Source organism: Calonectris borealis, chromosome 20 (assembly GCF_964195595.1).
Source record: "Calonectris borealis chromosome 20, bCalBor7.hap1.2, whole genome shotgun sequence".
In the NCBI taxonomy this organism is placed as follows: Eukaryota; Metazoa; Chordata; class Aves; order Procellariiformes; family Procellariidae; genus Calonectris; species Calonectris borealis.
Window position 1 is genome coordinate 10,471,414 of NC_134331.1, and position 24,765 is coordinate 10,496,178.

Here is a 24,765-nt window from a genome sequence, read left to right on the forward strand (position 1 = left end):
CTTCCACTACAGAAGATACAGGACATACCTTTAGATGTTCAACAGGACTCTAAGCTGTAAAGGCTGAAGAATGTCCCATGGATTTGGGCCATCCACAGAGGAACTCAGAAACTGGTCGAGAAAGCCTTGGGAGCCACTCCACTACCAAAGCACCAACCAAGTACACACCTAAAAGTTTGTGTAATACTCAGAGTTGATAAATCTGTCCTTGAAGCCCAGAGGAATTTGTTTCTGTGTTCGGACTTAGCCAAGAGGCAGAGAAGAAAAACTGCTGCTACATTGCGTAGACACTCAGCTCTCGTGGGAGGGCAGCGGCATCCCAGGGAGGTGAGCGGTCACAGGGCGACTGCTTGGGCTCGGTGCCTGTGATGCGGCCAGACGATGCTGCCAGAGGAAAACAGTCAGCAGGGCACAGAGCGGAGGAGGACTAAAATCTGCCTGTTGCACAGAGTTGGCTCAGATAATTTTTTTTTTGAAGGTCTCTCCCTGAGCACTCCCCTTTTTGTTTCCTTTCTGGACGGGGCTGCTGCACTGTCCTCGTTATCACCGCTACCATCGCTGTTTATTGCCATGTCACTGCTGCAGCGCTCAGGGCCCCCAAGGGACAGATGAGGCCCCGGGCCAAGGGGAGGGGAAGCCGGGCAGCCACACGACTGCACAAACAGCCAGCGCCGGAGCGTGTGCCACGCCGGCCACCCCCATGCTGCAGCTAAAGCCGGAGCGCAGCCTCCCCCCGGGGCTGCATGCATGGGTACTGCCTGTTCCACGGGGCAAGGGGCTGGAAGGGGGGAGCCCCAGCAATGCCAGGGTAAGAGCGGGCGATGGCCGGGAGTGGTTCTGGGCAGGTGACTCCGTTCCTTGCAACTGGGAGTTGTTTCACACAGAGCAAAATGAATAAGCATGAGCTAGTGCTGAAACAGCCCCAAGTCAGTGATGTAATTCGCTCACCCCATCTGGGCCGAGCAGCGAGCAGTTGCTGGCTGTCTGCGGGGTATGCACAGGGGATGCGTGTGCAGCGAGCGGCCGGGGGCCTTGAACGAGTGCCAGAGCAGCAATAACATCAAAACTACCCGTGTCTTCTCCAGGGGTGCAGGCAGCAAAGTCCCCGCGCTCCTCCCTGGGATAGGCTCCAGGGCAAACCCTGTGTTTCCCACCAGGATCCCACTCGCTGGTGGGGTGCAGCAGGGGAAGCTTGCACAAATATTCCCTTCCTGCAGAGAAGCAGCATGTTCCTCTTCTCCAGCACCATCAGTGCCCCCTTCCCTAATTCAGCCTGAGAAAGCAAACAAAACTGACCCCGTTCAAGGGCTTGCCAGGGTCTTTCATCCACAGGGATGCAGCACACACTGCCAACATCTAAGACAGAAAGCACTCCCCAGTAAAAGCGCAGCACTGGGGACCAGCAGAGCAGCAGGTCCCCCTCGAAGGAGCAGAGAGAAGACAAGACAGAGGATGAGCACTGCATTTCCCCATGCACGGACCCAGGAGCCACGCGCCCTCCAGGACTCTACCTGCTTCTTCAGGGCAGGCAGCGAGGTGCCCAGTGAGTCCCGCGTGCACCCGAGGTCCCGTCCAGTGCAGGGTGGGCAGAGCGGGGTCCCGGAGGAGTCATCACAGGGTCCGCTCTGCCTGGCAAGGAGGTTGGTGTGTGCCGGGAGAGCACCGGGGCGGCTGCCGGGCTCTGCAGCACACTTCAAAGTCTGCAAAGCGAAAAGGGAAGCGCCGGAGTTATTTCAAGACAACTTCCTTTTTCATAGAGAAGTCCCTCAAGGAGAAAGCTGTCCCCGCGTGGGTCGTGCTCGCCCAGCGCTCTCCGGACGTGCAGGAGCAGGCGAAAGAGGGCTCAGCTGTGCCCTGCCTTTAATCCTCAAAAACCAGCCATGCAGGTCAGGCTGCTCTGGGACAAGCGGCCGTGGTGAGCCCCGATGCTGGCACAGCCTCCGCCGTGCCACTGACCACCCCACGCGGGGGCAACTCCTCCGGTGCTGCCGCCTCCCAGCCGAGGCAGAGAGAGTGCCTGAGGCTGCACACCCAGCGCCTCGAAATAAACAGTGTTGCTACGAGAGACAAGGAGGAGTCTGTCCAAGAAGATACTTTTCCAGCTCCCCGTTCCAAGCGCCGCATTTTGTGCCTCTGCCAGCGCCTCCCGCCCGGAGCATCTCACGCACATCTGCTTTTGCTCAATGCCAGCAATGCCCCTGCCAGCACGGGGATGCAGCCTGGGCAGGGGATGCCCGGCCCCTTCTGGAACACGTTCACAGAGAAATTTGCCATTGCATTGGCAGAGGTCTGGCTGTGCTCAGCAGGGCGTCATGTTGTCACCACTCGTGACTCAGTGTCAGGAGTCCTGGTATGAGCCCAAACGGGGCGCCAGGTGAGGCTGCTCAGGGCTGCTGAGGTCCGTCAGTGCACCAACACACTGTTAGGGCCAAGACCCATTTGCACGTTGGCAGAAGCCCAGGCTGGCGCACGGGAGGGATGTGTGGACCCATCGGATCCAGCCCAACTCAGGAGATGAACACTCATCCCTATGGGGTGGGGTGAGCCCACCAGCTCCGTCAGTCCAGCCAGCTGATGGGGCGTGTGTGCAAGCCCCACGCTTCACCGCGCAAAGTGCTCAGGAAAGCTCAGTAGCATTGGCCGACCTCTCCAGCCAGGGACTGCTACAACAGATCAGCTCAGCACCCCAAGTGTTACCTAGAGCAACGCTTGAGGCTCTGAGCTTTTTTGGAGTAAGTGGTTGGGGGGAGAAAGTACTTATAGAGGGAGCGTGGGAACTGCAGCTGATACTGTATCACTTCCCATCTTCTTTTACATGAGAAAAAGCATTAGGTATAGTTATATACCTGGGCCTCAGATTTAAAAATAACCTACTTCCTTCCTGACTGGGAGAGAAAGGCAGGAGGAGGCAGTTTAACTGGCTGTCAGCGTTACTTGCATTCAATTCCCACTTGTTGCACTGGTGCCAAGTTGCTGCGCTGAGCAGCATCCCCTTCCCCCGGTGGGCTCGCCGCCCTGCGCGGCCGAGCAGTCGTCCTGCGGGCAGGAAGGCTCTGGGAAAACAGCAGCAGCACACAACAGCAGATGATAACATCCTCATTTCCCCTGTCTTGTTTTCATTCACGTTCACTCCCATTCATGAAGGACACACGTACGTGTCCTGGCCCCGGTACAGAATCGCTGCAGAGCACAGCGGTGCCGGTGGACCCCAGACCAGCCCCGTGGGCAGCGTGGTTGTGGCATATACGCATGGGATCCTGTTTGCAAAAGCTTTGTCCCTGCTAGCATCAGGATTAACTTCTTCAACGTGCCTGGGCTAAGGTTTTGGGCAGCACTGTTCAATAGCTTATCGTCCCATGCCAGTCCATCAGTCCTGATGCCATGTCGCATCCATCCTTCCTCAGCGGGAGGTGCCCCGTGTGCAGGAGCTCCTGCCACAGGCAGGAACCACCATGCAGATACTGTTTCCCAGGCAAATGCCAGAGGAAAGTGAGCTGTGAAGCCAATGCACTGACACGAGTGGGGATGTGAGCATAGGAGGGGAAAAGGGTGGCACTGGCTACACGGCACCCCTTTGTCAGATGTGCTCTTGCTTTGGTGATGCTTCACAAGCATCTTTCAAGGCCGGGATCTCCCACTTGCTGCTGGGTATTTTCACTCTTGCTGCTCAGCTGGCCACAGCAGGTCCCAAACCTTCACCCTCCCCCTCATTTTTGCTAGAACTGGACTTTCTCCTGCTGCACAGCTACAGAAGGAGGGTGCCAGTGACCTTCCTTGGACCGTTCCCGTAGCACACACCCAGCAACCCTCTTGTTGCCGTCAACTTTGGGATCCCAACCCAAAACTCATTTAGCTAAAGGGCTGTTCTGGAGATCTTCCCCTCCTGCCTTTCTGTATGCGCCATCTCTAGTCATAGCAGCAGCTTGATTTCAGCATCAGCCCTCCTCCTCCTGTAGGGTCATATTCTCTTGTGGCAACACATGTAACAGGGAGGAAGGGGTTGGTTCTCCATGTTTTCTGTAACGAGCTGCCAGTTAGCAGCTGATATCATTAGACACTGAAACACAGCTGACCGTCACCCTGAGAACAGGACGGGGAACTGTCAAATCACCCCAGATAACATCACGCCTCTGCCGCCTGCGCTGGCGACCGCAAGAGGAAGAGCCAGGTATGACCCAGCTCAAACAAAGGCTTCAGTCAGAAGACCAAAAAAAAAAAAAATAGGAAAGAACCAAAATAAAGTAGAGAGAGAACCTCTTGTGTGGCAAGTAGCGTGGACCAGGTACAAAACAGCTCTTTGTCCCTGCAAACGCTGTCCTCTGTGATTTACAGGTATTACAGGAGCACCATAAAGACTCATGGCTGTACGCCTCTCTGCATGAATGGGATACACAACAGTTTTGAACCGGTCTGAATCTCCCTTACGTGGAAGAAGTCTGCTCCCAAAGTAAATAGAAAGAGCTCACCTGAAGCACTAATTCAGGAGGGGCTTTCCAGCCTGGAGAGGAAATTACTGTCCAGAAAGGGGCTTTCCTGCCATGGGAGCGGCACGCAGCCCTCTCTCCTCTCCAGATACTACAGCCGCCAGCACCTGAACCCGTGCCAGCAGCAGCAGCTCCCCACCGGAGAGCACGTTGCACAACCGCCGGGCCGTGACGCGCCGACACCGGCCGGGGCTGGCTCCCTCCCGGCGGTCACGCTCCGGCGCCTTGCAGCTGCACGCGGGGCCCCCGGCGCCTCGCAGCCCCTCGCTCGACACCGGCACTGGTGGGGCTGAAGGAGCCCCGGCGGCGATGCCGGGGCTGGCAGCAAGCGGGGCCGGCGGAGACGGAGATGTTTCTCCTCCCCATCGCGGCGCTGACGTTCGGTTCCCATTTTGGCCGCTGCTCCACACCCCGCAAACGCACGAAGGTTCCTGTCGAAGGGGAGCTCTGGACGCCTCTCCTCCTGCCCTGGTTTCTATTCATGGATTCTTTAGTTTTCCCTGCTTTAATTTGCCATCATTATGTGGCTGCTTTAATAACATACCTAGCAAGTCGACCGAGTTTCTGAGGGAAGCAAAGGTATTTGTGCAAAGAAAACGATGCTGTTTGAGTTCCGCTCCTTCTAAAACCATCCTGCAGGGACACCTCCTCCTCCTGGCAGATGTCCAAATCCCCAAGGCTTTAGTCAATGGATGATTTTCTTACAGTTCATAAGGGAACAGGTCACAAACCAAGCACTGTTTTGACGTCACATCTCTGTTTTCCACCCTGGAATTCATCCCAATTCCAGTTTTACTCCAGCTTTAGCAAATATAGAAGATGGGGGGATTTGGAGAGAGGGAAAGCCAAGCAAACAGACAGTTTGATGGCTGTTGTTGACATTGTTGATGACAACCAATGAAGTTGTCTTCTTCATTTCTGCAAACTAATCCATCTCCAACGTTTCTTTTTTGTCTTGAAAAAATCCGTAATAAGGAGATAGCAGCAGTAGAAGATAACAATAATAAATCATGGACTTTTCAAGTCTGAGCAGTGTCTCAGTATGTCCTGCAAGGGTGGAAAATATCATCTTATTTGATAAAGACTATATAGGAATTAGCACCAGGAGATGCGACTGCTCACCTACAGATTAATTACAGGTTTGAAAAATCCAAGCAAATCGATTGCGATAAGCATGAGCAAACAGCTGATAAGAAACCAGCAAGCTTTGTCTTTTCATCCTGTCCAGAGACCAGCTCCCACCATCCTCAGGGCTGCAATTACACGCCTGGTATCACACAACCGCCCAGCAGAGCAGGCGATGGAAAACCCGCCGCCAGTCGAGGTTACCCACTTGTGAGCAGGAAACTCTGAGGCACCTGTAGGAAACGGGTCCGGCGCCGCTGGTGGGTGCTGCAGCCGCCTCGTGCCGATGAGCTGGGCACGCCTGTGCTTGCACGGGTTGTCAGCCCCTTGCCAGTGCCGAGGAAGAGATCAGCCACTTGAAATGGCGAGAGATTGCTTTTTGTCCAAAATCTTAAGTGCTGCATGCACGTACGCCAAGGGCTATAGTTTCCGCTGCCTGCCTCCACACCTCCCAGGATCTTTTTCCCAGAATTTACGGCTCTCCCGTGGGTAGCAAGGTGACAGTTTTGGAATGAGATCAAATCCTCCAGCTTATCGGTTCTGCCAGCAATAGTGTGCAACAGGAAACAGCTCTTTTTAATTACAGTCACTCTCCTCCACTTCACTTGTTGAGCTGATAAGCTGAGTGGAGAAGCTGTTTCCACTGTTGTTTTTCAGGAGGAACAAGCAGGGCTTTCAAAATGCTGCTTTAGCTTCCAACTTGCTGCGTAAGGCAGAGAAAGAGGTAGGTTGTTCCTTAATCCCAAGGCTTGCTTTTTTGGAGAATCCCAGGACAAGGCTGGACCCAGAAACCAGCCCCCGGTGCATGCCCAAGGCACGGCAGCCGTCTCTGCTCCCCCTGCATGGCCATCCCTGCCCGTTCAACCTGCCTAACCTGAATGTTTCTTGCAACATCCCCTATCACCAGCCTTCTCCAGTTGAGTCTAAACGTTACATCTCCCCTCAGAGGCCACGTTGTCTGTCGTTTGGCAGTTCACGGAGGAAAGAGGGTGGACCTGACTGTTTCATGCCAGTGGTGCTCCTCTTTACGCTGGTAAAGCCTGACCTGTGACACCCGGGTGGGATACAGCAGCTCAGAGCCAGCTTGTGACACCCACAGCTTTTCCAGCAGACCCGTCGCCTCCCCAGCTGCTCCCCAGCCCCTACCATGTAGCTGTCACTCCTGCCCCAAGGGGAATCTTGGCTCTTGTCCCTGTTGAACAGCAACCTACGGAGAGGTAAAGAACTTGGACTCAGCTCAGTTCACTTTAAATTCCAATTCTCCACTGGAGTCACCATCCTGCTCGGCCTCACCTGTAAAGGCAATTCAGATGCTCTTTGCTCCATCTCCCATCTCATTAATGAATAGATTGGAAAACCCCATCAGCAGGACAGACCTTGAACAGCCACCTTCCTCCATCCTCCCAGCCTGGCAATGAACCTGTGCTCAGACCATGGGTGCTGGCCTCCCATCCAGCTTGCGGTGGATGCACCCGGTCTGTGTTTCCCCAGTTCCCTTACAGGCAGCACAGGAGAGGCGGCGGCAGAAACTCCACTGCACTCAGACGGTTCCTCAACGTCCTCGGGGTTCGTTGTGCTGCCATAGGAGCAAAACCGCATTGGTTTAATTCAGTTTGGTTCTGATAAATCCCTCACTTCCGTATTGTTTCCAGGGACTTGCAAAGGGTGGTTTGCAAAGGGGTGGTTTGTTTGTGCTGGCATTTGCCCAGCAGTTGAATTAAGCTGAGAGAGCTCCAGCTCCTTCCCCCTTTTTAAAGGCCGGTCCTTCACTTGTCCTTCTCCAGTCTCACCACCTCACTTTTTCTCTACCCATTCCCAAAAGTCACTGCAAGAGGGAGCCCTTAGCTGAATCCTGAAGCACCTTGGCAGGAATTTCTTCATGTCAGGTGATTTAAAGCATTTAACATTCCTGAGTGCACCTACCTCGCATAAGGGGACCTGGTCCTGTGTCTGACAGTTACACCGAAGCCGCCAGCTCCCGGCTGGGCTCTTCCCACTTCATGCAAACATGCCTTTAACTCTTTCAGCATTGGCCATGGATAGCTTTCCCTCTCCAGCAAGGACTCACCCAGCTTTTCCTTGTCTACCTCTCACAGGGCGAGCGTACATTGCTGTCGTGCTCCTGGAGCCCAGTCCCTCCTTTGCCTTTCCTAACTCTGAGATGCTCCTGTGTTTGCTGTTTGTCACCTGCTTTCATCCCAGCACCTCAGCCATGTCCTCTTTCTGGCAGGTCAGGGAGGAGATTGCAGCTTAGCCAGGCGGGTCTGGTACTGCATGTCCTCTCTTTCCTCCGCAATGGGATGACCTGCATATGTAGGGTGAGGAAAATGATATTGTCCTCTTGGGTGAACCATGGGGAGATCTACTGGTGTCACCCAGTGAAAGCGAGAGATTGCTGATGCTATCAGAGATATAGAAAGTTGCTTCCTGAAGAAGCAAAAGTGTTTGCTGATACCAACCACTCTCTCTTACCTTTGTAGTTGTGAAGAATTTCCCCACTGGAGGCCCTTCGCTGGCGTTGACTCATCCCTGACAGGTCTGTCACTACTTCAGAGACCAGCTCCGCCTTTCTTAAACAGGGACGTAAAACAGGTTTGTTTTAAACACATCAACAACATGACAAACTATTTTCTTGATTTACTATTTCTTTTTTCTCTTCCCATTTCCTCACTGCTGGAGATCTTTTTTCCCTGAAGTTCAGCACCTTAGGGATTTTATTTCATTGGATTTTTTAAAGCCAGGGATGGAGAGCTGGGAAAAGAAAACAGACAGGAGAAAACCACAAAAGAGAAATAAAAAATCGTGACAAATGAAGCTTAAAAATTCCCCAGAAAAAAAAAAAAACAACAGAATCTGGGAGCAATAGCTGAAGCATTCCTTTCTAGCACCTTGCAATGTAATGATCGCGCCTTTACTCATAAGTTATTTTCCCAGTTTTTCAGTCCACTCCATCTGCTGGCAGCCAAAATTCATCTTCCCCTCGACTGTGGGAACACCCTAGCAGCCTTGGCGAGATGAGATGAGGCAGTGCCTCCGGGGCGTCTCCGAGGGGCTGGCGGCGGTGCACGGGGCTAAGGCAGCCCCCACCCACGTCCCGCCTCGGGGGAGAGCTGAGCGTGTGCTGGAGCAAAACCTTCACGCTTAGAGGTTTTTCACTGCCTGGTTGCAGCTTGCGGCTGCTCGCAGAGCAAGGGGCTGCTTAGATTTCTATTTTTTTTGTTTGTTTTCATGTGTCTATTGAAAGAGAAACTTGACATAAAGAGCACGCATCTGCACGTGCACCTACCTGCTCTATCTGGCCAGCTTGTATGTTAATAACCAAACCATACCTATCTATATCACATTACTTACTATATTTAATAATACACCTGGCAGGGGTGGAGCTGTTCAAGTAACAAAGATTCACACTGCACACCAACCCGCACACGTATCTATACTTTCTTACCATGCAAAGTAGGTAGAACTATTTTATATGCTAAAAAGAAATGTGCAGTGTGTAGGTATATATCCACCCACCTGCCCACATCTGTACTGTATTTGTCATTCATGTTACAGCACATACATGCATATACATACACACAAGGGGAATATATACGCTATACAAATGATTCATTGATAGATACATAGAGATAAGCAGGTAGACAGATAAATACATGTATATTTCCTGGCATGGTTGTACGCACAAGGGGTATTCAAAGGCTTTAAAATGACTAATAGACAACTCCATTCATGCAAACCCGAGTCCCACAGCTTGCATATTTAGACACATTAGTCATATCGGGGTGAGTTCAGAAAACATCTCTCAGTATCTTAAACTATTTGTAAAACACATTCTAATAGAAAGTGAGAAACACAAAGCTATCACAACCTCCTTTTGGCCATGTTTTACAATCACCGATCAACAGCCGTTAGCTACACCCACTCTGCCCGTTAGTGAAGAGGATGAGTTATGGGCTGCATCCACCCTGTGGGTGCCCGCCTCAACCCAGGCACCTCCAGGCTCCAGCTAAATATTCACATGGTCGCTGAGAGCCGTACTCGGGGAGAGAGGGATGGAGGGAAATGTAGGCTCAGTCTGTTCCTCCATCCTGCATTGGGCGTGCTTCATGTCATGGGGGAAGGAGCCCCACTGCTCAGCCCAGCCACCATGGCTCCAGTCCTCAGCACCAGCCCACCAGAGGTAATTTGTCCTGAGCATCCCACGGGCAGAGGACAGCATGGGAGGGCTGCTGCAGCGCCTCAGCTTGGTCCGACAAAAGCTGTCACAGATGCCTGAGGCAAGTTGCTCCTTACTGATGGCTTGCAGGAAACAGAAGAGTAGAGACGAGTTAGAAGCCAGACGTCTCCATCCTTGCTTGCACCCAGCCCAGGCTACAGGCACCATTTCTCCTCACCAAAGTGTCTTTCCTGGGGCAATTTCCGATCAGAATAGATGCCTCTTCTGCTCTTCCTTCAGCAAGCAAGCAGAGAAAGCAGCATGAACACCAGCATCCCCTCAGTTTTTTAAGGCTTCAACCCTCCCCACCATGCGGGCTGTCTTTGGCCTGAGGGATTGACACAATTATTGTAATGGTATTGGTTACACACAGGCTCGAGTCACGTGTTAAAGTACAGATGGCTCCGTAGGATGGGAAGAGGTTGACTTCTAACTAAAGAGTAGCACATACTTCCTTTCACGACGGTTGTGAAGTTAAACAGAGGAGGAATCTCAGCTATCGCTCAATCTCACCCTTATGCAGATTGTTCGTGCCGGTTCCAGTGTGTCACATCTCGGAGGAACCACACGCCCCTCAGTCACCCAGTCCGCAGCAGGAAGGGGTTCAGATGATGGTCTGGAGCATGCAGAGATAAGATATGCCTGCACTCAGTCCCTTCTTTCAGCCCTTGCCCAATCGCCCAAGGACTGGCTGCAGAGCGTGGCATTCGTCACCACAGCTGGAGCTACCCCATTGCTTCCTGTACCCAGTGCACCATTAAAACTGGCCATAAAACAGCAGCAAAAATTTAATCAGCGGCTTTAGGATTACAGTTCAGCTGGGTGCCTGGGCAGGAAAACCCTCAAGGGGCTGAACTTTCTTCTAGCAACCTGTCACAAGAGCATCCTGTCCTTAAGCGGTTTAACCTGGGCCACCATTGACGGTAAGTCAACACAGAGATCAACTATGGGAAAAAACGTGTCCTGTTGTACAGGGAAAGTCCTGATGATTCAGAGTCTCATTTTTCCTTGCAAGTCAGCACCCAGCTGGTGCCCATGGACAGTGCAGAGGAGCAGCACCGTGCGACCCGCTCCGGGGAGATGTGACAGAGCCTGCCATCAACAAAGGTCTCCCCAATAGACCAGAGGGTGGAGGACCCAGGGTCCTGGGTATCCTGACAGATCCATCCACAAATTTCTGATTACAAGGGCAACATCTCAGCCTGCAGTTCATAGGCATCTCCCAGAAAGTCTCCAGACACAGCCAGAAGCAGGACTAGTCCTGCTGAGAACAGAGAGTGTTCGACTGGCTGAGCCACCCTGCCTGAGGTCCTCTCTGCAGATGGAAACACCAGCTAAATACACGGCATTGCACTGGCCCGTTGCTGTCCAGAAAGTTTTATGCAGTCAAACCCAAGTCTAGGTTATCCTAGAGCTGGCTAAACACCATAAAATATTTTTCATGCTTGCTTTGATTTGGATTTCAGTTTTTGGACATGTTTGCTCCGGCTACAACCCTTTAGCTTTGGCGTTTCTTCCTGCGAGTGTTGCCGGGGAGGTGCCTGCGGCAGGGAGAGGGGATTACAAGGGCACAGAGGAAGAAAGTGAGTTTGGGATTGGCACAGAAAAGCCCATCCCCATTCCTCACGCAGTCAGCTACCTGCACCAACTGGCACAGGCATAGGGGCTATAGGACGTGTGCTGCATCTGAAAATACTGATAATTATGCAACTTTGCATCATTAGCACACCATTACTCTTCTTGAATAAATTTTCCCTGCTAGGAAAACTCCATTCCTCATGCAGGCACAGGGAGCCTTGTTAACTTTGAATTGATCATTAATTAACACAAGTAAGATAAGGACAGCGGAGCAGCAGGCATTGCCAAGAGAGATAAACAGCCGCCTGCAGCCCAGAAATGTTTCACTTGTCCAGCTTCGCTCTCGTTAGTCCTGAGCAAAGGTCAGTCCCGAGACACAGAGAGTCAGATGCCCTTTTCAGTCACGGGTGCTGGCCAAAACCCTTAAGGAATTAGCAAAATTCACAGAAATTCCCAATATTTTCTACTTTACAACTGCCTGTAAGAGCAGCTAAATCACACACATGGGAAACAGCCTGATCTACCAGCCCAGAAACCTGCAGCCGCAAGAGAGAACTAGGGCAGGGAGTTTGGCAGAAGAAGATATTCCCTGGATTTTCTTCCGCTTCTCCCTTTTCTTCTGAAAGCGCTGGATTATTAGCAGGACTCGCCATAAACCCCTCTGGGTCAGGCAGATCCTGTCCCTGGCAGAGGGGTGAATTTGGCCATCGTGCCCTGGTTTGGTTAGCCAGTCACCAACCCGCAGGCAGGGAGCCAAGCTCGGGGCTCGCTGCCAGCCCTGCCAGCAGGACCTGAGCTGTCCCCAGGTACCTCTGCTTGGGCTGAAGGTAATCTGAGATGCAGCGATGGGAGCAGACAGGCAGCAGGCAGACAGAAAGGAGGGGACGGTGCTTGTGGGGCTGTGACCTCTAACCGAGGAGACATCCTGGGCACGTTAATCCTTATCCTGTAATGGTACGCGGGGACTGAGAGCCGCCGGGAAGCCTGACTCTGCTATTTCTTGCTACAGCTGAAAGAGGAGATGAGCACCTTTGAAATACCTCCTTCTACGAGATCTCCTGGAAACAGTCCAATTCAGGTCCCATGACCCCAATCCCCAGGTCCTTGTGGGCTTCCACACCCCCTGTCATCCCCCACATCTGCTGGTCTCTCTCTGCAGGGCATCTGGAAATGCCACCCATGAAACTGCACGTTCTACCAGGAAGCAAAAGTTCAAGAGGCAGGTTTGCCCTGGCACTTCTGACAAACAACTAACTGAGCACGAGGAAGGGATCAGAGGTGCCAAGCTGCCCAAGGCTGTGGGCAGGTCCCTACACCCAGGCGAAGTGCCCCATCACCAACCAAATGCTTGGGCTATTTTTGTCCCAGCACACCAAGCCCCAGTGCAGGCTCCAGCTTTCTCCAGGCAGCCATCCTGGCAGACCTCTGCTCACCTCTGGCAGACCATGTGAACTTTACAAACAAACTTCTTCCCCAACGTGACAGTAAAGCTAAAGAAAAGTCAGTCTAAACAAATACTATATTTAGGAGCGAATGTATTTTTCCCTCACTCAAAATGCTTCAAGATACAAGTGTCATTTTTTGGGAGCATTCGTCATGCCTCACAGCAATGTTTCCATTCAGACAACCTGATGATGACCTACTTAGACCATGGAAGATGGGTTCTATTGCCCCACCTGCCAAAAAAGGATGGCACCTGCTTTTTCTACCTTCCAGAGGAGTATCTTAATGACTTTAATAGTGGATCCAGCACAGGCAATCTCATTCCTGCCTCTTGATTCATTCTGTACTCCTCGTTAGGCACCAGATCAGGATTGGCCACTTAAGGACCCCTTCTCTGGATGATCATCCACCTCATGCACTAGAACATCTCCATCCTTGAAGCTATTCAAACCTTGGCTGGACCTTGAGCAACCTGATAGAGGTTGCCTGCATGGATTAGGCTCTTTGCTCCCTGCCAGTACTGAGCCATGGTGGCTCTGGGGAGGCAGATTTGGCTCTCAACCAACTCCTGTGGCACACTGGCGCTTGATGCAAGCATCCATATTGGGATGCTCCTTGTTGTGCTGGTGAGGTGAAGCTGTGGGGATCATGCCAGCAAAGATGAGGAGCACCTATGCGCAAAGTGCCATTGGAGAAGATCAGAGGATGGAGGGTCACCACTGATGGTGGGTGGTGAGAAGTCACCCTCATAGTGCATTCCCACACCACATCACGACGTCCCACCTCACCAGTGGTGGAGCACGTCCCACTCCAGCTGTGCCAAGTCCAGCAGCTTTGGCTGAGGTGGCTGTGGGATGACAATCCCCGACAGAGCAGGGGACCATCTCAAACTGCCACTGCACCTTGATAAATTAACACATACCAAAACCCCAAAGCACTTGTTTTGGTATAACCTCTCTCATTCAGGAAGCCAACGTAAGTTGGTGTTCCCAGCCTGAAACGTTGAACACACCTTATTCACTGCCTTCCCATCCCTCACGGATGCAGCCAGGCCACAGACCAGCTCAGCTTTGATGCTGTGAGAGTTGCAAAAAGCTCCATCGAGTTGATTTGACCATATCTACAGGAGGCAAAACTAGTTTTGTTAAATAGTCTAGCCTTAACCCGGCCTTGCTTATTTTATCAGCAGCTGTTTGCTAAATCTTTTGTACTTAAAAGAACAAAACCCTCAGCTATGCAGCACTTCAAGGATCAGACTTGAGCCCCGATTCCAAACTTTTCATCATGCACATTTTTAGAACAAAGTACCTTCTTTCTGCTTTGGATTTAAACGTGCGTGTTCCTCTTTTCACTTTTCTTTTTAAAATGAAAAGAACAGGGAAGGGGGATTTGTGGTTTAGGGTTTGGGGCTTTTTTGTTGTTGAGAACAAACAAAAGCAGATTATCATTCCAGCTAGGAAAATAAAGTATTTTCCTTTTGAATTTTATTTGCCTTTTCAAAAGACCCTTTTCTTTTTATTTAAAAAACACCTTTTGTTATTCTCTAATCAGAGTGAAAAAATTTGATAGCTAATACATAACAAAGTGCTGATTAACAAAAGTTATTCTCATCTGGTTTTTGGCTTGTCTGAGCTGAAATGACTTTTCCCACGTTGTTTATTTGATTACAGGACATTGGCCCTCATACCAACTAAGCCTCTTTCCTTGAATATCCACAGGAAGAGAAGGGTAACACTGGAGACAGTTAAACATTTGCAAGTGTCATTTCATATTTCAGAGTACCTGCAGTAGCAACAGCTCCATCTGCAAAGTCTGCATCCCCAAAGATGCAGAAGAGATTTCCAAGTCGGAAATATCCCAATACCCAGCTGCTGGGCAAAAACCTGCCGACCCGGAGCCGTCACCCTTCGTCCCAGGGCTCTGCTGTGCACCCCGGGGCTGGACCTGGCCCATGGCCCCAGGAGCTGCCAGGTGCTCAGCTCTCGGCGTAACTCGTATTTCTCTGCAAAATAACACAGCGAAGGTCAAGGAGCCTCCTAGAAGGGAAGGGTCTGCACAGATCTCACCTTGCACACACAAGCTCCGTTAGTTTCTTTTCTCCTTAATCCAGCATGAAACCGATTTTGGATTTACAGCATCAAAACCTGCTTTTTTACTCACAGAACAGAAGCAGCTCAATTAACGGCTGTGGGTCTCCATGTCATGCCCTCTGTTACCAGGCTCATGAACTTAATGACTTTATGAGCCTTTTCCTGCTCTCGGGTCAGCTACTCTGCAAAGGACCCAGGTGCTCCCTGCCCTCCTCGTAGAGATACAGAGCCTCCTCCTGTGCCTCCCGCCTGCTCAGAAATTACTCGACTCAAACACTGTACTTGTAGTCGAAATAAATCAACATTTAATATTTTACAATTACCTTAAAAGTTCTTTGAACAGTATTTTACAGATCAGCACAGACATTACACAGATTTGGTGATGCTGAACATATGTATAAGGATGACCTGAAAGAACCTCGGACTTCTTTCATTTCCAGAAAGCATCAGAGGTCAAAACCTTAGCCAGGATTATGAGTCCCTAGAGTTTGTGCCTGTTTTTCTCTCTGAGATGGAAATTCTCTTCTCTAGTACTTCTGTAGGGCCAGCTGAAAGGTTTATACCATTAACAGCGGCAGGGATATATTTAGCCACGGATATCAAGATCACAAATAGCAATGTTTTGACAGGATAAGGTGCTATTTTAAAGTATTGAACAAAAAATCCAGCTGTCAAATTTCAGCCCCATGTGAGAAGATGCACACAAACCTGTTTGGGAAAAGAAAAGTCAGTGGGAAAACTTTTTCCAAGTGTGTAGAAAGAGCTATTAAAATCTCTTTCTGATCCCTGGAGCCTATTGGACTTAAAATACTGATGTGCAGAGGTGCACAGCAGCGACCTCAGCGCGTGTTCCCACATCGCCCCGCAGGCACCCTGTGAGAGAGGGGACAGCCCACCATGACCTGGCAGTCTCTTGGTGTCCCTGCCGAGTCCGTGCTGTGAGCAAGGGACGGACACTGCTCCATGCACATAGGAAAAGGTGGGTGCTCCCAGGGTTGGTGCGTGGCCAGGGGAGGTGGGTCCTTACTGGGAGTCCAAGCCGGCTTTGCATCATGGTGGAACCAGAGCACCTGCGTACGTTTAAGTGATGCTTTGCTCCACATGAGGGTCTTTTCTTGGAGTCCACAAGGCAACACCATCCTTGGGATGGTTTATTCAAGTAGAAGGACGAAGCGCAGAGACCTCGGGAGTATGTTCACATCTCATTTTTGCTCATCTCTGGCCATTGGCAGAAGCTGCATCCAGAGTTGCTGAGGTCACCAAAGAGCCAGCTGGCACCTTCTCAACCTGAGATGTTCACCACTGGGCCCAGACCAAGCTGTCCCCAAACAACAGAGGCAGTGGGGACAGAAAGCAGGTCCAGCAGCCAGCGGGGCCAGAATCAGAGTCGTTGGCACAGGAGGGATCTCCCAAACACTTCCAAGAGGGATGTGGAAGAATCCAGCAGACAAGCTTGACCCACGCTCCTCGGAGACAAGTGAAGCCCCCAGGGGCTCTGGCCCTTTTCCTGGCAGATTTAACCTCAGATGCCACCAGCCCTTGGGGACAGACCCCAACCTTGTTCTAACTATTGCTAAGAGCTGGCCAGGTCCCGTTTTCTGGAGGATCAGGGGACCCACACTGAACTGATCACACCATGGCTGAGCCCTGCAGCCCCCCAGCAGTATCGGGGGTCCCTTTCAGACGTTTTCTAGGGAGCATATGTCCTTGGCATTAAGATCCTTTTAGCCTGCAGCAGGCAGCATGCTCTTCTGCCTGTTGTCATTAGTGCAATCACCAAAACCTACTGAGAAACAGCTTGAGGGCTATGAAACCAGGCAAGGCTTTTCCAGTCTCATTTTTTGCTCCTGGGGTCAGAATACCTCTAAACACCCCCAACTATTGCACCTTTCTGTACCTGCAGCCTTGCAGAGAGAATGAAGAGGACGGAAAGCCTCTTTGCAGGGTAGGGGGGATCTCAAATCCTAGCATCGCTTGCAAGTGTCACTAGTGTTTTTGGTGCTGGGTCCTTCTCTAGCAAAGCTGCCTCCTCAGGTAAGCTTTAGGCAATCCTAGTGGTTTTCCTAGTACTTCCCTCCCTCCTAAGAATGTGAGCATGGTTCCTGCCATATTTCAAGCAACTATTGAGGATTCAGCCTCTGGGATGCCTCTAGCGTACAGTGCTGGGAAGCAGGATGCAAGAACATGGGCTGAAGGGGAAGTACATCTCCTGGGTCAACTTTGAAATTCTGCAGAAATTGGAAGTTCATCTCCTGCAGGTCCTGAATTTACAGTAAACACATGCCTACATGACAAGCTGGTATGGCCTATTGCACTCAGTTCACTGGAACACAAGCAGCACTGTACAACCCATGCTGGGGTCTTTCTGGGTCTCAGCTGGGTCGCCCTGCTCTGCACCGTTTCTCTGCAAGACACCCAACCTTCATAATTTAAAGGAAATGTTGAGAAAGCCTCTCCCCATCCCGAAAGAACTGTCCTGAGCATCCTCGATCTGTTATGGGTGTAATGCCATCAGGACTTCGGATGGGTGGTCTGCAACTCTGCATGCGTTGAAGGCCACCTACCGTCACTCAACCAAGGACATTCATTTTCCAAAATGTCCCCACCCATGAGCTCCCCCCCGGTCACGCTGGCCTTGCAGTCACTGTCAAATACAGCCACAGCACCATTTGCTGGCAGGAAAATATCATTGTCCTTGCCTTGCTTTCTCAATCTAGGTGTTGGCAGTCTGCTGAACCAGGTGGAGATCTCAAGGAAACCACTTTTCTCCCGTTGCTGATGAACCCTGAGAGATACCAGAGCACAACACCAATGTTCCCATTTCCCAAGGATGGGCAAAGCCCAGACAAGGAGCAGCTCAGCCACCATGCTAATGCTTTGGGCTGCAGGATGTCTTGGACAAGAACAGATGGGTCTCCAGCCCAAAGGAGGACAGTCCACTTCCTTTTCCGGAAGCTATATTGGTGTTGGATGTGAGTCTGGCCTGAGCGGACACACGGTTCTTCTACGGCAGTGCTCCACTGAAGGTGGCAATGGGTAAACACAGGAGAGAATGAAACTCGGAGGGGTCCTGGGAAGGCAAAGAGGACCTTCTCAGTGCAAAGAGATCACTGTCCCTGGGTTTGTAGCACACAGAGATCTCACACCTGCAGGGGAACAAAAAGAAACCAAGTTATAAGTAAGGTGTGTGGCTGAGAATCACGGTCCTCAGGTGCAGCAGAAATATCTGCAAACAAAGAGGAATCAGTGAGGTCTTTAATAGGACCGTGTGGAGTTTGAGTGCTGAGAGTTCAGGTCTTTAAGCTGGCTCAGATTGGGACCTAGAGCAGAAGCATCCATAAAGAGTAATTTCTGAAACTCATTAGGGAAAACGAGAATTTTGCATCCCCCAAGTTTTGGGGAGAGGGAAGTAGCTCCTTCTCCATTTCATGCATTGAACTCTCCCATTAGCCCCTTGCGTTGCCCAACAAACAAGTTAAGTAAAACACTTCTCATTAGGGTTATTTAAGAAATAAGATCTGAAATCTTTTTCCATTGGAGGCAGCATAACCTTGCAGAGTTCTGCTCTCTCTGAGGGAGAAATTAAAACGCTTGCACATTTTTAAGACCCATGGATCTTTTTGTACTCATGGAATTATGTTGTCTACAGTGAGTTTTCAAATTCCATCACCCGGGGAGCCAGCTTGGTGCCCTGGGGACATGACTGATGGATGAACAGTCAAATGAACAATTCTTGCTCTACCCCAGTCTCTCCCATGAAGATCATGGGTTCTTTCTGCAATGGGTATGCCAAAGGTGGTGGAGAACCCAAATGAGGTTTAGAAGTTGAAGGCTCTGCTCATGTGCCCAATGGTCTCCAAACACCTCATTTATGTTGCATAGCTTTCCTCTGGCTTATGACTGGTCTTGCTGAAAGAGCTGTCTTTACAGAGTTGAACAGTTGACTCGGGACCTCCCTTTAGACTGTAGCAGTCATGAAGGTAAAACACTGCTGGGATCTGAGCAGGACCATCCAACCCACCTGAGCTCAGCTGCACTACAGAGCTTGGAGCTACATTACCCAGCTTGGGCATCTGGCATAGATCTACCATGGTGCTCAGGACCTCGTCCTGCCGGTGGCCACCCACACTTCATGGACAAGTCCTTACACGCAGGGTGCAGCATCCCAGGAGGGCTGACTGCAGCGGGCAGCCGGCCACATTGCAGTTCCTACCTGGTTACACTCTGCAGGATCTTCTGCTCATCCTGGTCCAGGCACACGGCGAAGGAGGACTGGACACCGATAATCTGGACCTTGTCTACTTTTATCTGGGACACACTGATCTGCTGATAGAAGAAGAGTCTGAGTGAGGGACCCACCAGGCTCAGTGCAGTTCCCTGTGCAGGGAAGGGGAGCAGGGGAGCTGGGCACCCCTAAGGCAGGCCTGGTGGCCAACAGCAAACGGCTCCCCCAAGGGGCTACTGTCTCCTGCCCTGCTTCCCTCCCAGCTAAGTCAGGCTGACCTTTTGTTACCAAATGTAAAAGCACCATGATTTGAGTTACCTGATTGAAACTTTTTTTGGATTTGGAGTTTTGCCTTTTGACCACCTCCGTCATGGTTAAGTTGAGACACTCTGTCTTTGAGGCTGTAACAACAGAAAATTGTTTTCACTTGGGGCTTCTGGGCCACTGGTGGGAACCCAAGTGGTCCCTCCACCCCTCAAAGCATCCCAGAGCCAGTGGCTCTCAGCAGGACCGCACCGCTGGGGGAAATGCGGTACGGTTCTAGCTTTACTTTCCTCATGCTAACCCACACGGAAAGAAAGCAATCAGATGAACGTCCTCTGTAATGTCCAACTGCTTTCCAAACATAGCAGAAAAGGACATTTAACTGTCTTAAGACCTAAACAGAAGAAAAAACATTGCCCTAATCATGACGAGGAAATTCTAGCTCTCCCAGCTTAGCCTTTCTTGCAGTCCACCTGGAGATGCTTTTTCGTGTCTGGAACTACAGTGACATCCTGTGGTCAAACTGCTGAATGTGAAAACCAACAGAGACAATCAAGGGGACGGGGTTTTTCTTGGAAGGAAGGAGATTCATGAAGGAGAAGCTTCTCCCCAACGTGGAATTGAGCACACCCCCTGAAGCAAACCCATAGCGTTGGCAGCACGAACGAAGCTCCTGAACTAGCGCAGAAACACCCAACTCAAAATATATAGAGGAGATGAGAAATTAATTCCTGCTGGGTTTTTTCCAGGGTTCACATGCATGGCTTCACAGATGGGGTAGCAACAGGAGGGATAGAGGCTTAGGTTGAGCTCCGTAGGGCATGTAGGAGCTGTCTCCTATTTGGTAGATCACCTGTTTGCTCCAACTACTCCGCTCACAAACCACACATCTGCCAGACACAAAGCACACGAGGAAAGAGGAACTAAAAAACCCCTCGGTTTACTCAGAACTGGGTGTCTGATTGCCAAAACAGCAGTTCTTAAGCAAGAATGAACAGGTATTGCTTCTAAATACACACACAGACTAAAAGTCTTGCTGCTTTTAAAAGGCTCAAAGCCTTATTAATACCCCATCGGAAACCTGATTAGAAAAAAAAAACTATGAAGTAAAACCATGTGGCAGCCAGCTATCTCTGAGCTGCAGGAAGGAAACCAGGCTGAAGCACCAGCTTAGCGAGAGCCTGCTGAAAGCTGGCGGCAGGACAAGCACCCTCTCCCTTGGTCCTACTTCACTTAACAACAGTTTTACCCGTCTCTCCTTCTAACTTACTAAACAAGTGTTGTTCTGGAAAGCACCACTCTCCAGTGATCATCCTACTGTTTGAATTGTCCCAGCCCCATCCCTAATGGACATCCCATTTCCCTGGCTGGAAGCTTTAGGACAACAGGAAATCAAATGTCGCTGATGTGGCGCTAAGGACAGCCAAGGACTACACTATGCCCCAGGGAACACCAGGCACCTTCCACGTATCTTCTGCATTCACACATCTCTGCTTTGCTCCAGCTAGAAGATCCATGCTGTCCTCTTGCTCCACCAGTCCCTCCCATTGCAAAGCCACAAAGACCACCTCTACCCACCTAGTTCTTCATATTTCTTGCAGGCTTTGCTAAGGTTGACGGATGTGCAGACCTTCTCAACATCATTCCAGTGACTTCTTCCACTGATGGCTGTCTGCAGAGACCAACCAAAGCCCGTGAGATGCCATGCTCCAAGCTGATGTTACCCTGCCTCCCACCCCTAACCATCTGGCTGGACTAGCTCAGATCTGGATTTACCTGGAGCTGCACAGACAAAGTTTGAGTAGGCATTAAAATTCATTTAACCTTGGATTTACAAAAATTGCCCAGGCTTACCACTAAATAACTGCAAAGGAATCAACAAAATAGGAGGACTGCTGTGACCAGCAGAAGATCGCTACCTGGAAGCAAAGTCCACCAGTGTAAGGTGGCACCGAGTACACGTCCAGTCGATAAAAACTGGCTGCACGTTCCCTATTTAACTGGACTGAACAGAAATGGAAAGCCACCCCCAATCAGCCAGTAAGTAGACAATTAGCTTGAGTTTGGCTCATCTGGGTTTGGATTCGGGTTCCTCCAGCAGACTGTCAGCGTTTGCCTCTCTCAGCCCGCCGCTGAGACATGTTTGCCCAGCACTGAAGCGGCTTTCTGCCCCGTTTGTCTTTGTGCAAGTCCCGTGCACTCACCTTACTGTAGGCGATCTGTAGTGTTAGCGGGATTGCTTCTCTGTCTCCATCTATGCCCAGCCTTTTGCTGCCTGGACCTGCACAAAAAAAGGAGCAAATGTCACAGGGTGGCCTTTTATCCCCATTCTTCAGTTGGCTACTGATAAGCAGCACACTCAGTATCTACAGAAAGGGGGGAAAAAAAAAAAATGGTTTGCTGAACACAGCTGTGGAGCAAAAAGGCAAAAAGAAAAGGTGGCTTAAAAGCTGCCAGAAAGCAATTAATCCAGTGCAGAAATTTCAACACAAAGCACAACAAGCAGCTCTGCAAAACTGAAAGCGGTGCTGGCTAAGCTGGTGCAGAGGGGTCAGTGCTCCAGGGAAAAACACAAAGCAATAAAAGGCCGCATTGCTAACCCAGCTCCTGTTTTTCCGGGCATATTTGTGCCCACATTAAATTAGCCTTGAAATACTGTGCCCGACACTTACTAACTTTTTTTTTTCCCCTGGATAATTTTTTGCAGATGTTAAGTGGTGTGCTGCCAGACAACCCAAGGGGAAAAAAAAAAAAAAAAAAAAAAATCAAAGTCAGAAAGGATTGGTGGTTTCATGAGTTATTGGGAAGAGGTTGTGGCCAAGCCTGTATTTTGGGGGAGTGGGGTGGTGACACTTCATACGGAGGATATTTTATGAGCTCTGTTTAGAAAGACAAGGCGAGATCACAGAAAAGCAATTGGTTAAAAAAATTAAGCAACGTGTTTAAATGCAGTATTGTTGGTTGGCCATGAGATGTCTCTGCGAGCTGCACGGCACCAGACAGCGTGTTATCCTTGGTACCCGGGAGAGAGCTGGAGACCACGCTGCAGGCAGATGCTTCTGCCATTGCTTCTTGTCTCTAATAATTTTATAAATTCCTACTGTAAAAGCTCATGGATCTCCCTTGCAGGAAGGCTCCAAGCACGCACACGAACCTTGCTTTGCCCAGTAAACTAAGGAAATGGAAAGAGGGTTTTTATAAATGACACTCCCAGACAAACAACAGAAAGCGGCCAAAAGAAAAGACGAAGAGCTGCACTTGGCCAGGTGCTCATGAGAGGAAGGAAATGGGCTTGACGCTGTGTTATTGCAAATATATTTTAGAGTTAACAGCAGTAAAAATAACAAGGCATTGCCACAGCTTCGGTCCTGAAGAGGAATGCAAGAACTATGATGCTTCACTTCCAAAAAGATGTCTGGATCTTTGCTCACGATGCAGCCTGGGCTCAGACACCTCTTGCAGCCCACAGTCCCCCCAGCCCCTCTTTCCATTTATCTCCCAGCCCGGTGGTTTGCAGACCTCCACCCCAAGGCTGCAGGTGCAGAAGCAGCTACAGACCTGACGCCTTGATGGCCCGCGTGGCCGCCGAGTGGCCCAGCTCCAGGGAATGGATGAAGACTTCAGTCATCTTTTCTCCCCCAATGAAGGTGAGCTGCCAGGGGGAGAAGAGGGAAGACGCGGTGGTGAGGAGACCCAGCCCACGCCAGGCAACATTCACCCCCTCACTCCTTTCTGCAGGAAACAGGTCAGTTTGGGAAAATCATGTTTTCAAAATACAACTTTCAACAACTGCCTTGGGTGACACTTGCCTTTAGTTGTACTTCCGACTGTTTTAACAGACCACCAGCAAGTAAAACAACTCAAAAACCTAATTTTCATTTAAAGAAAACTCCCCAACCCACTGGAAAGAAAACCCACGATGAGCCTAACAGCAGGGTCTGGGCATCGCTTTGGGCGACACAAATCCCATGAACAGCAGCAACTCCGCTCGCCACAGCCCCACTGCAGCCGGTCCCGTGCCACCGCACCAAAGCAGTCGTTGCAGCCGTGCATTGAACCTTTCCCCCATGTCTGCCCTGTGCACACCGTGGGGCATGGAAAACAGCTTCATGGAGGGGTTTGGTTTGGAAAGCAGAGCACTGGAGAGACTTCCAGCGATGCGAATAACCTGTCAGCACTGACAGGAGTCGCTTCGTGTCATGGGGAAAGGTATTTGGATGGAAAACTGCTCGTGTGATTAAGGATTGTCTGGGCAGGACCTGCATGCTCTCAATCCCTGGGCCAGGAGCACCAGCCAAAGCACCATGGGCACCCAGGGAACAAGGGGAGACCAAGCTTTGCCTCAGCAGCAGATGGTGGCTGTGCCATACCCCATCCGCTTCACAGGCGGGTCCCGAGTTAGCGGCACAGGCAGAAGACCTCCCTTTCGCCGTCGCCAAGACGGGGCTGAGCCCCTTTGCCTACCTCTGTCTGGTAGAGCTGCAGCAGGACGGGGCGCGTGGCGAAGCGGCAATAGTAGAGGATCATGTCGGCCAGGATGGGCAGCTGCTCCTGGGAGTCCTCCTGGGGCTCAGCCTCTGGCTTGGCAGACTGCGGCGAGAGAATAAGTCACAAGCCTGATGGGGTACGTGGTACCCACAGCCCAGTGCCAAGAACTGCCCGTCCCACCCTGCTAGAGACAGAAACCCTCCTCCTGACCACCCATCTCCATCCCGTGTCCATGTAGCACAGCCTGCTGTACAGGATCGTGGTGGCCCAGCGCTAAGCAGAAGCTCTCCGCTCAGCTGCCCTGTACCTCGGGGAAGGGGGACGCCAAGCCCTACCAGCTGGCACGCACATACCTGACACAGGACGTCCATGGGCAGGTTCATCAACCCAAGAACGTTGCGCTCGTACCATGGGTCCAACATGCCAATGTAGTGGGAAATGTCGTTGGTGCTGCTCTCCATCCCAGCCAAGGTGGGATCCTGAAACCGGACACACAGGGGTCACACCAGGGCCCCCCCCCAGGCTCCTCACCCCACGCTTGGTGAGACACCAGCGCTCCCCTCACCCTGCCCTGCCAGCCTCCTCGCGCACCGCTCTCGGGGCGGGCAGAGCACCGGCGGCACTGCGCGCCCCGCGGCGAGCACGACACCTACCACCTGAGCCGAGGCCCGGAGCTGCGGGTCCCCCAAGGACGGGGAGGGATGCATCAGCGGGGTCGATGGAGCCAAGCAGCTCCTCTTCACGGGGACATAGAAAAACTGCAGCTTGAAGTACCTTGTCAGTGAGGGGCAGGTGCTCTCCTTGAGCCTAGGAGAAGGTAGGAGAGGGCTGGGTGAGCCAAGCCCTCCGGTG

General features: G+C 51.2%; 2 protein-coding genes across 4 annotated transcripts in view; both read right to left on the reverse strand.

Annotated features, from left to right (window-relative positions):
- Positions 1 to 5,347, reverse strand: part of PIK3R6 (phosphoinositide-3-kinase regulatory subunit 6) — a 41,119-nt gene extending 35,772 nt beyond the window's left edge. Inside the window, exons 1-2 of the mRNA XM_075169778.1 lie at positions 4,467 to 5,347; positions 1,512 to 1,700 (exon numbers count right to left, since the gene is read on the reverse strand). The gene's annotated coding sequence lies outside the window, so the exon portion shown is untranslated. The remainder of the gene's footprint in view (positions 1 to 1,511; positions 1,701 to 4,466) is intronic.
- Positions 5,348 to 15,163: 9,816 nt separating this feature from the next.
- The window catches only part of PIK3R5 (phosphoinositide-3-kinase regulatory subunit 5), a 62,568-nt gene continuing 52,966 nt past the window's right edge, over positions 15,164 to 24,765 (reverse strand). The window contains exons 11-19 of one of the 3 annotated variants that reach the window (XM_075169783.1): positions 24,567 to 24,720; positions 24,267 to 24,392; positions 23,890 to 24,015; positions 22,984 to 23,077; positions 21,630 to 21,706; positions 21,004 to 21,097; positions 19,480 to 19,562; positions 19,150 to 19,259; positions 15,164 to 18,082 (exon numbers count right to left, since the gene is read on the reverse strand). In XM_075169783.1, coding sequence (XP_075025884.1) covers positions 17,941 to 18,082; positions 19,150 to 19,259; positions 19,480 to 19,562; positions 21,004 to 21,097; positions 21,630 to 21,706; positions 22,984 to 23,077; positions 23,890 to 24,015; positions 24,267 to 24,392; positions 24,567 to 24,720 — 1,006 coding nt within the window. In that variant the 3' untranslated portion in view covers positions 15,164 to 17,940. Of the gene's footprint in view, positions 18,083 to 19,149; positions 19,263 to 19,479; positions 19,563 to 21,003; positions 21,098 to 21,629; positions 21,707 to 22,983; positions 23,078 to 23,889; positions 24,016 to 24,266; positions 24,393 to 24,566; positions 24,721 to 24,765 lie in introns of all 3 variants that reach the window. The other 2 variants (XM_075169784.1, XM_075169782.1) reach the window with 2 other exon arrangements.